The 10,730-nt window shown below is 35.8% G+C and overlaps 2 protein-coding genes across 4 annotated transcripts in view; one reads left to right on the top strand and one right to left on the bottom strand.

Annotated features, from left to right (window-relative positions):
• Nucleotides 1-6,160, top strand: part of LOC107612668 (serine/threonine-protein phosphatase BSL3) — an 11,717-nt gene extending 5,557 nt beyond the window's left edge. Inside the window, exons 10-22 of one of the 2 annotated variants that reach the window (XM_016314369.2) lie at nt 659-838; nt 1,584-1,851; nt 1,932-2,166; nt 2,287-2,457; nt 2,922-3,160; nt 3,956-4,040; nt 4,133-4,231; nt 4,317-4,516; nt 4,598-4,673; nt 4,960-5,095; nt 5,175-5,314; nt 5,477-5,540; nt 5,623-6,160. In XM_016314369.2, the coding sequence (XP_016169855.1) occupies nt 659-838; nt 1,584-1,851; nt 1,932-2,166; nt 2,287-2,457; nt 2,922-3,160; nt 3,956-4,040; nt 4,133-4,231; nt 4,317-4,516; nt 4,598-4,673; nt 4,960-5,095; nt 5,175-5,314; nt 5,477-5,540; nt 5,623-5,636 (1,907 nt within the window). In that variant the 3' untranslated portion in view covers nt 5,637-6,160. Of the gene's footprint in view, nt 1-658; nt 839-1,583; nt 1,852-1,931; nt 2,167-2,286; nt 2,458-2,921; nt 3,161-3,955; nt 4,041-4,132; nt 4,232-4,316; nt 4,517-4,597; nt 4,674-4,959; nt 5,096-5,174; nt 5,315-5,476 lie in introns of both variants that reach the window. The other variant, XM_016314368.2, reaches the window with a different exon arrangement.
• On the bottom strand, nt 6,357-9,864 carry LOC107612669 (J domain-containing protein spf31). Of its 2 annotated transcripts, XM_016314370.2 has the most exons (9): nt 9,588-9,862; nt 9,324-9,414; nt 9,185-9,245; nt 8,879-8,956; nt 8,460-8,533; nt 8,093-8,206; nt 7,859-7,966; nt 6,953-6,991; nt 6,357-6,839 (listed from the first exon to the last, which is right to left on the bottom strand). In XM_016314370.2, the coding sequence occupies exons 1-9, from the start codon at nt 9,692-9,694 to the stop codon at nt 6,753-6,755; spliced, it is 759 nt and encodes a 252-aa protein (XP_016169856.1). In that variant the 5' UTR covers nt 9,695-9,862; the 3' UTR covers nt 6,357-6,752. The 2 variants fall into 2 exon arrangements, with proteins under 2 accessions (XP_016169856.1, XP_020964386.1); XM_021108727.1 differs by lacking the exon at nt 6,357-6,839 and having other exon boundaries at nt 6,956-7,050; nt 9,588-9,864.

The raw sequence follows: 10,730 nt of genomic DNA, 5'->3' as shown, positions 1-10,730 counted from the left end.
ACAAGTTGTTCCCAATTCTGTTTTAGGAAATAGTATACTTTATACCCTAAATGTTTAGGATTAGTTTCAATTTTACCCCTAAGTTTTATTTCGTTTTAATTTTACACCAAAAATTTATTTTAATTTCAGTTTTACCCCCTTTTTTTCCCTAATTTGCTTAAAATCTATGAACACCCCACCTAGTGGGATAAGACTTTTTTTGTTGCTTAAAATCTATTAACAAAAATTGTAAATATACCATCATGAACTTTCCCTCTTCTCCACTGGTGTTGTGGTGCATGGTGCCAGCGGCTGCAACGGCAACGTTGAGTTTCAGAGTGGGAAGAGTTGATGAAAAAGGGCAAAACTGGGAAAAACAATTTTGACTAATCTTTAACTGTTAAAAATCGAATGGAAGGGTAAAATTGAAACTATAAGAAATGGTTTGTGTAAAATTGAAACGAAATAAAACTTATGGGTAAAATTAAAAGCAACTCTAAACATTGAGGGTGTAAAGTATACTTTTCCCTTATTATTATATTATTATTATTTTTTTTTTTTGGAAATTAAGGAGCAAAGTACTTGTGTTTCCCCCTTAAAACTCCTTGTTGGTGCTATAAGTGCAGTTATATTTGTCTATGGCTATTTTCTGTCTTTTTATTCATTTGCATTTTTGCAGTACTTGACACTGCTGCTGGTGTTTGGTGTGATACAAAATCTGTTGTCACTAGTCCAAGAACCGGTAGATACAGTGCTGATGCAGCCGGAGGAGATGCTGCAGTTGAGTTGACTCGGCGTTGTAGGCATGCAGCTGCTGCTGTTGGTGACCTAATTTTTATTTATGGTGGTTTACGAGGGGGTAAGTTTAAACATTAAATGGATTCATATAGCTTTCAGATTACTAGTTTATACAACCTGAGTACTGCTTGAAAATTGAAATCCTTTCTTGATGTTTTTGGGTTACAAGTTCTATTCACCTAGTAATGTTGGTTGATTATTTTAAAAAGAGCTCTTTATGGGTTGACTTGAGGCAGTCAAACACTTGAATCCTGCCTGTGATTTCTGCATTGAATTATAGGACTCTGCAAATAATCGATTAACTTGATGCATATCATCTATTGATTCCATCCATCCATATAAAAGTTCTTAGATAGTGCTAATAGTTTTGAGACATAAAAACTGGGCTATAAAAGGACTCAATTAGTATGGTAGCTACGGCCTCTGATGCTGTTGAAGTCAACAATCATAGGGAATTCCAATGAATTAAGTTGCTCAATGGTTTCTTGTCAGATAAAATCTATATAGTTAATTATTATTACAACATTTTTCAACGTAACTTAAACAAGATTTCTTTCCATTTTCTTTATGAATAACCAAAATATGTTTCCATTTTAATCAAGATCTCACCTTTTTTTTGTAATTGCTATTCTCCGTGATAATTGCCTGTCAATGTTTGTTCACGCTCCAAGCTGAGATGTCTGGTCTTGTCTGGAACATTTTTAGTTTATGGTTGATTTCTTTTAATATTCATTTTGGCATGTGGTTATCTTAACCAATTCATAACTTAGAGAGGTGGACTGGAATGTTTTGGGATTGTGCTGCAGGAGTATTGCTAGATGACCTACTTGTTGCCGTAGATCTTGCTGCTTCAGAAACAACTACTGCCGCTTCACATGCAGCAGCGGCGGCTGCATCTAATGTACAAGCAGGCGGCTTACCTGGAAGATATGGATTTGATGAGAGGACGAGGCAACCAATGTCCGAAGCTGCTGCTGATGGTTCAGTTGTATTAGGAAATCCAGTCGCTCCCCCAATGAATGGAGATATGTATACAGATATCAGCACCGAAAATGCCATGCTTCAGGGTTCTCGGTGAGAGTTTTTGTTATCCTTGGGAAAAGTGTTTAATTATACATCTTTGGCCTCATTAATCTGATGAACTTTGTTAGCAGGCGAACAAGCAAAGGAGTTGAGTATCTGGTCGAAGCATCAGCTGCAGAAGCTGAAGCTATCAGTGCTGCACTGGCTGCAGCCAAGGCACGGCAAGAGAATGGTGAAGTTGAATTGCCTGACAGAGACGGTGGAGCCGATGCTACCCCAAGTGGGAAACAGTCTTCCTTTATCAAACCTGATTCTGCAGGGTCAAATATCATTGCTTCTGGCGGTGTCCGGCTGCATCATAGAGCTGTGAGTGATACATCTTTTGTTCTCAGAAAACTATGCTATAAGTTCTTATAAAATTTTATCAACAAGAGTTCTTATAAAATTATAAGTGCAATTTCTTATTCTAAGTTGAATGTTTTCAAGGTGGTTGTTGCTGCGGAGACCGGTGGAGCATTAGGTGGTATGGTTAGACAGCTTTCAATTGATCAATTTGAAAATGAGGGCAGGCGAGTCAGTTATGGAACTCCAGAAAATGCAACTGCTGCTAGAAAATTATTAGACAGACAGATGTCTATCAATAGTGTGCCAAAAAAGGTACATGTTCTTCTTACTATTAGTTATCAAGCGTGCAAAAATAATAATTATAATTCATATGATAACATTACCAAAATAGTTTGTTTCTATTTAGAATTCATAAAAAGTTATCTCTCTAATATATATGTAGTGCACATATATGATGATATTAAGTAACATGGACGTTGAAATTCCGTGGATTTATCTGTCAACTGTTGTGGACCTAACTTCTAACTGTTGTACCATGAACAGTAGACCAGTTAATCAGGTCCAGAACATCAGATAGGTCTTTTTTACTGACCTTCCTTTCATTTCCTAGCTTACTCCATCTTGTATCACATCTCTTGATCTAATTGTGTTGTGTTGAACTGTGGTTTATGTTTACATCTCCTTGTTGCCTTCTTGTTATATATGTTATGTTGTATTTCAAAGTCTGTTGTGTCATGTTATATTCAAATTTGTTTCTTATATATGTTATATTGTAGGTCATAGCACACCTCTTAAAGCCTCGTGGATGGAAACCACCAGTTCGCCGGCAGTTTTTCTTAGATTGCAATGAAATTGCTGATCTTTGTGACAGTGCCGAGCGGATCTTTTCTAGTGAACCAAGTGTATTACGGCTTAAGGCTCCAATTAAAATATTTGGTGATTTACATGGGCAGTTTGGGGATCTCATGCGGCTTTTTGATGAATATGGTTCACCATCAACTGCTGGTGACATAGCGTAAGTTCGATTGTGCCATCAATGTTTGTATTTGTAAATAAGGATATTGCTATGTGTTCTTACTTCTGTGCATGTTGATGATTGTTGTATCTTGGTTTAAGCAATTGGTCAATAGGTTACTTTTAAGAGTATTTAACATGGTTGTTGATATACAATATGTGAAAACCACAACCTGTTTTTGAAAATAATAATAATAATAATAATAGTGACACAAGTCTACTAGAGGCTTTATTGAAGACAATTAGTGGTATACAGCAAACACAAGGCAAATGTGTAATACCTGAAAGGAGCTGTTCATCCAAAGAAATATATTTAGAGAGGGAAGAATCATGCTCCATCAAGTAGATCAACAATTTACATAAATTGCACATTGCCAAAAGAGTTTCACTATTCCTTTTCCCATTATCAGTTAAGATAGTCAACAAGAAATTATCCAAAAACCCAGGGCACCTCCTGCACTTTGTTAAATTCCTAAACCAAGAATTTCATAAAGAAATCGCTGCAAAATAATGTGACAACAAATGGCTTGTACTTCACCCAAGGTAAAGGTTCATTGTGGTTTCAGTCATAGATTTAGTATGAATAAAAGGTGTCAGAAGAACTGTTTGTCATAGATTTAGTATAAATAAAGGTGTCAGAAGAAATGTTACCGCATTAGTGTAATATACTTCGTGTTTTACCTCTATTTCTTTTCTGATTTCTATCCAATCCCAAAAACCTTAACTCGGCTATTATACATTTCGTGATTTAGGCATTCAATATTTTCTGTTGCTAATTTGCTTAAATGACTATCAGATATATCGATTATCTATTCCTAGGAGATTATGTTGACCGGGGACAACACAGTTTGGAAACTATATGCCTCCTCCTTGCTTTGAAGGTACTTTGATGCTTGATGGCTTAATGTTGTCTTACTGTGTTATTATCAAGATTGATGCCTCAGATTTTTGCATTGTGATGTTAATATTACAGGTTGAATATCCCAAAAATGTACATCTAATTCGTGGAAACCATGAAGCTGCAGATATTAATGCTCTTTTTGGCTTCCGAATTGAGTGCATTGAAAGGATGGTAAGGAATTTTAAGTGCCAAGCTTTTCCTCCCTAATTTATCTATGGTATTGGCACATCAACCAATGGTGTTAGTTGCTTATCAGGGTGAGAGAGATGGAATTTGGACATGGCATCGGGTGAACCGTCTGTTTAATTGGCTGCCTCTGGCGGCTTTAATTGAGAAAAAGATTATTTGCATGCATGGTGGTATTGGTCGTTCAATAAATCACGTGGAGCAGATTGAGAACATTCAACGTCCAATTCCAATGGAAGCAGGGTCAATTGTGCTGATGGATCTATTGTGGTTAGTTCATTTGTGTGCTATTGTATGAGACAATTTACTGGGTTTCCTTTTGGATGATAAGAGCATGAAATGTTTCTCTAGGTCTGATCCTACAGAGAATGATAGTGTGGAAGGACTACGGCCAAATGCAAGAGGTCCTGGATTGGTTACTTTTGGGGTGAGTACTTATTATCTTGCAAATGATTGATTTTTCTTTTCTTTCTTTTTTTTTTTTAATTCTATATGGCCTTTTGGTAGTTCAAAAGGTTTTAGATGATCACTATGGTAATCATTTACTTAAAAAAATTACTTTTTTGCATGAGAAAATGATAAATCTAAAATGCTTATGAAAATTGCTTCATTATTCTAGAAACTTTAAAGTAATTTAAGGATATTTATGCTTTTCTGATCAATCATCACATACCTGTGTTATTATGCTCATGTAAATGGTGTTTGGACTGCAGCCTGATCGTGTCATAGAATTTTGCAATAACAATGATCTTCAGCTGATTGTCCGTGCACATGAATGTGTCATGGATGGGTTTGAACGTTTCGCCCAAGGACATCTGATCACGCTTTTCTCAGCTACAAATTATTGTGGTATATATTGCTGACTTCTAAATTACTGTTTGCTCTCTATATATTTGCTTCTGATTTTGGCACGTCCTTGTTTCTTTAGGCACTGCAAACAATGCTGGGGCAATATTAGTTTTGGGTAGGGACCTTGTTGTGGTTCCTAAATTAATTCATCCATTACCACCAGCGATGTCTTCACCGGAGACATCACCTGAGCGGCATATTGAAGATACATGGATGCAGGTACTCCAATAATTGTTCTCAATTGAATTGTGGTGCTGTGTAATTTAACGTACTGCACCTATCAAATATACATGAAGGCGGCTAGATGAATTTCTTACTGTGGTCAATTTCTTACATGGTATAATGGTGATTAAAGTAATATTTTTATATATTATTGTATAGGAGTTGAATGCCAACAGACCACCAACGCCAACTAGAGGCCGTCCCCAAGTAACAAATGACCGAGGTTCGCTCGCTTGGATATAGTGATCATTAAAAATGTCCTTATTATTTGTGCCTTACCGGTTCGTGCTATCGCCTTGTTTTAGTGCTCTGTACATAGCATGATGCGATTTACGGGAGGCCCTGGGCTTTTGGTCTTCATCCCTGCAGCAGAAAGCTTGGCTTTCCTGGTTTTGGTTCTCACTGCTCAATCAGCAAACCGTCGAGAAGATAAAAAGGTAATGTGCAAGGTTGGTAGCCGCTGCTAGGTTTGCTTTGACAAAAGCTAGAAGCTGCATTCTGGGTTCACCCACCCCGTGTAAATTGAGCATAGGTACTAGTAAAAAAAAGGTCATGGTTTGTCAAAGATGGCTATTTTTGTCATTAATTCTTCAATATTTTTTGCTATGGCTCCTTGGTTCCCTTTCTTTCTTAATCAAGAGTACAAGAGGGTTTTATGTGGTGAGATATATAAAATCAGAAACCTTTGTCGGATGTCCCATGTATCATAGGTGTTGCTTTGTGTAATTTTTATCCTTAATCTGTACAATTAATTTTTGTGTGAATCTACATTCTCTGACAGGGAATATCGCAAATTCGATAATAGATTTCGCAGTCTTAGGATGCAAGAAGCTTACGTGGTTCTTTTATTGTCTTTTTTTTTTTTTCTCTTCCGGAGCCTAGGATTAAGGGGTTACTCCATTCTGATTCATTTCCGTCTTTACAATGCTTTCTTGCAGTTCAATATTGCGGCGATAATGACAAAATGCAAAAATGAAATACGTTGTTTGTTCATATTAACTTGACTGTCTGAAATTTTATTATATAATCACATGTCCAATTTTTAAGCGTCCAGAAATTGAACATTTCCCAGTTTTTAAACAGATTGCATGCTCACTGAATCTCTTTCTAAATGGACTTCTTGGCACTATGAAAGAAATTCTCAAATATGACTCACTGGAGACGCAAAGTAAATATAATCCTATTTTCAATAGGCCGGAACCAGCAAGTTACATAATTTCTAACGAAGACTTAATAATGACACACTAGTTAAAATCCCTATGTACGAGTTCTTGTGTAACATCCCATCTAGATGCATCTCGTGACCCCACTGATAAACATGCTAACAAGTATCCATCAAATTGACAGACAAAGGAATAGCCAGCATAAATGAGTGCTCTCTTCTCAGGGACTTCTTTGTTAGATTGATTGCGTATGAAATGCCTCCAAACACAGTCTAACCTCTTTTGACAGGCCTCTGAACGTAGGATTTGTTTGGATCTTCCGTCTTAAGCTTAGGGGGCCTAAGTTCTCCTTTCTTATTCTGCACATACATACACACAACAAAATATTAGTCAAGGAATTTATCATTTTTTTTGCTCCGCGTGTCAAATGGAACAACAGCTTATACAAAAAACAGCAAGCAGCATATCTCACCTTCTTTCCACCTTTCATGAAATCTCTCCAACTGGACACCTGATAATAAATCCATTGTAGTAACGTTATCCACATTTTGTACAATGTTAAATCTTTTTCTGAAGAAAAGCAATAAGAAAAAAACTGCATTGATATTTTAATTAGACTAAATTTCAAGTTCCTGTACAATACGAATCATCAACACTGTCAAAACTAAGTGGCGTGCATGATGGTTTCTTTGACTATATAATCTATAAATTCATTGCAACCAATGAACCCATATTAACAACTTGTACAGCCATCTGAACAGAAAGTTGTTACTGACAATCCAAAAGAGCATTAATTAAAAAACAATAGAAAAGTATTGTTTCCGAATTCAGAAACAAGTTAAATAAAGAACTGATGGTACTAAATGAAATAAATAGAAATGCGAAGTAAGTTTCATAATTGCCATTTGGCAATGATTGGGTGAGGTAGAGGAGAATGCATCCATATGAACAAACAAGGCTCTAGGGGTGTGATTGATAGACTCATGAACAACTAACATGCAACAAGAACTGAAAAATGGTGGCCACAAGACCAAGGCTGGCTTCCACCGTTTTGGGGTCTAAGGATGGACAGCTTTATGCCAGCCTTACCTTCATTATTTTCTTAATAATGTTTTATCTTGTTACTTTAATATCCACTTATATACTACTATCACACTGCTACTCAACTTTATTACAGACAGAAGGGAAGTACATGTGGACCCAAAAAACATATTGGGGTTTCGGCCATAATCAGGAACAATATACATAACACGTATTATTGTACATTTCATAGGGAAAGTTAAGAAAAGTGAGACAAAGATTATGTTTTATGGAAGATAATAAAACAAATTGCAGTTGGATGTATAATGAAAGTTAGACAAAATCATAGAAAACTAACCCTCTGTTCTCTTGTTCCTTCCCACTCTTCTTCATGTTCACGCTTCCTTTTCCACATCTCTTTTTGTTCCTCTTCATCCTTTTTTAATCTGCCTTCCTCCTCTGATATCTACATAATATTGAAGAAAATACAAGGTAAGAAACAAGAATGCCTTTTATGCATATAATTACTTTCGGGCTAAATTTTCCTACATAAACAGCATCTTAAGGATAATGACAAGTAGTTAGAGCATACCCTCATTTGCATTTTTCTTCTCCTCCATTCTTGTTCAGTTAATAGTTCACGAACCTTGATTTTGAGCTCTTTCTGGAACTCCTCTGACTGTTCATATTGTTTATCATATTTTCCCTGATAAGCACAAGAGAGAACAAAATATGATAGGTCTTTTGGGGGGAAAAGAAAGGCAACCAGTATATTTTTTGTTTAGTATTGATAGCATACTAATTATAAGAGATTAGAACACGAGCAGGGGCTAGACAGATGAAGAACAAAAAGAAAGCCTCAGTGCCTCACAACAAGAGGGTATTCTAAAATTCTAGGTTCTAGATGCATAATACAGATCACAGATTTGTATATAACTCTAATAAAACAGTAAACATACCTCTTCAACCAAAGACTTAATTTTCGAAGCTGTATCCTTCTTCAACTGCTTCTTCCTCTTTGCTCTAAGTTCTTCTGCAGTCCATATCAATGGGGGAAAAATGAGAGGCAATTCTTTCAGAGATTTGAGGACCAAAAAAATGAGAAACTAAAAGATGAACAATTAAATGACACATGCAATGAAGAGAATATTGCACACAATAACAAACAAGTGGAGGAATGCAGACAAATGACCAGTAAAAATTAAGAGTACTCAGCTAAGAATCAATCAATAATCACAGCTGAAGTGCTAAAATTTCAAAGAAACAGAGAATCCTAAAAAAAAAAAACCAACCCACAAAGGAGGCAGAATAAAACCCCTTAATGGAAAGAATTTTCAGGTAAGAACTATATAATAAGTAAAAAGACAACTATACTAACCTTTAGCTGAATTGACCTGGCTAAGAAGGTAATCTCTTTCATTTTGGTCTAGTAATAATTGTTGGGCTTTTGCTAGGGCTGCAGACAATTAAATAGCACAACAAGCATTAAGAACAATTAAAAACTTTCATATGAACTTCTCTAGCTGCGCCTACAGAATAACATGCTAATTGATGTACAACTCTGAATTCTGAGTATCCTACAGCAATAACATGCTATTTTACATCATAACATTGCAGAATTCCATGCAAGATAACAAGAATAAGCTTAATAGAGAGGAAAGATAAAAGCATTAATTTCATATACCTCCAAAAGCCTCCTTTGCTTGTGGATGCTTACATTTATCAGGGTGAACCATCAAAGACAACTACAAAAAAGGATTAGCAAGTGTAAGTTGTAACAAGGCCAAGAACAAATTAGTTAGTTAAACCAACCATGAAGTTACCTTGCGGTACTGCTTTTTCACATCATCAGGTGATGAATCAAATGGAAGCTTTAGATACTCAAACGGATTCAACTTAAAACAAGAGAGAATCCTGCAAATACAACAACAATGTTGATCAGCATACATACTTTAAACCAATAACAAATTAAAAAAAAAAAATCTTTTGTAGAAAAATTGTTGTTGAGCATAGTAAGAAACATCAAATTGAAGAAACATCCAGTTAAAATCAAAATTGAAGTAGTGCCCCAAAAAAAAACCTAATACCTAGCGACTTCGTTGTCCCTCTCGGCTTCGCTGACTTCGGCGAAGAAGTTCTTGAGAAGCAAATCGTCGTCGACGGTGGACGCAGCCGCAGAAGCTGTCTCTCCCATTTCTCCGATTTCGATTTGAATTTCAATTTTAGATTTTACCAGCTTCTCGGATCAAACCACACCTGCAGCTGCAACCTCGCCAGAAAAAATAAGATTTAGCTCCACCTACAACAATTTCGACGCTATGTTTGGGGATTTTTGTTTTTTAGAATAAAAAATAAAAAATAAAATTGAAATTTTCTTTTTTTTTTTTGTCTTAAAATTGAAAATTTCTAGAACCTATGTTTTTTTCGCTGTATGTTTGGGCCTTTTCTGCAAGTTGTATTTCAATGGTTTTGGGCCTTAATTCCTAGTCCGAAAAGAGATCCATTTTTTATTTTATATGAAAATCTTTAAAACGTTGAGGTAGGCAGGTAGCTGTTCCTCCTGTGAAATGTCCATAGAATTTATTTTGGATGATTGCGAGTGTAAATTAGTTTTACATGTCTTTTATATTGATAGTATGAATAGTTATCTAAAGAAATAAATATAATTAAATGACTACATAAAATATTTTATATATTAGTATATTAAAATTAAACTCATATTTATAAACAAACAAAAAATCAATTCTCGTACTTAGTTTGTTAGTGGGATAAAACAAAAGTTTGTAATTAAACTATAATTAAATTGGAACTAGGCAGTTGGTTGTCACGAAGGAATTGTACACTTGAAATGAGAAGGTTCAATCGTAAATTAGAACATTTTTTAATTAATCTTAATTAATTAGAACCTTGAAGCATAAGTCAATAATAGATTGGACTAGAAAAAAAAAATTTGTTGGGTCAGATTAGGCCTGGAAGTGAGAGCCGAGTTGAGCCGAGCTAGACCAAGCTCAAGCTCGGCTCACGAAAACTGAGCTTGGCTCACGGCTCGGCTCATTAGCTATCGAGCTTATTTCTTTAGCTCAAGCTCGACTCACCAAAAGCTCACACTTGGCTCACCAGCTCACGAACTTAGCTTATCGAGCTGTTAACGAGTCGAGCTCGAGTTGGCTCATGAGCTGGCTTGACTCACTTCCAGCCCTAGGTCAGATGAATTGAACCATTTTTACGAA

Source organism: Arachis ipaensis, chromosome B08 (assembly GCF_000816755.2).
Source record: "Arachis ipaensis cultivar K30076 chromosome B08, Araip1.1, whole genome shotgun sequence".
NCBI classification, from domain to species: Eukaryota; Viridiplantae; Streptophyta; class Magnoliopsida; order Fabales; family Fabaceae; genus Arachis; species Arachis ipaensis.
This window is presented reverse-complemented; position numbering and strand designations above follow the sequence as displayed.

Excerpts from the sequence above, each read along its gene's own strand:
- LOC107612669 (XM_016314370.2), bottom strand. The coding sequence starts at position 9,694 with ATGGGAGAGACAGCTTCTGCGGCTGCGTCCACCGTCGACGACGATTTG. Across the intron at positions 6,992-7,858 it reads AAGGAACAAGAGAACAGAGG|GTGTCCAGTTGGAGAGATTT; the intron begins GTTAGTTTTCTA and ends ATTTATTATCAG. Across the intron at positions 6,840-6,952 it reads TCATGAAAGGTGGAAAGAAG|AATAAGAAAGGAGAACTTAG; the intron begins GTGAGATATGCT and ends ATGTATGTGCAG.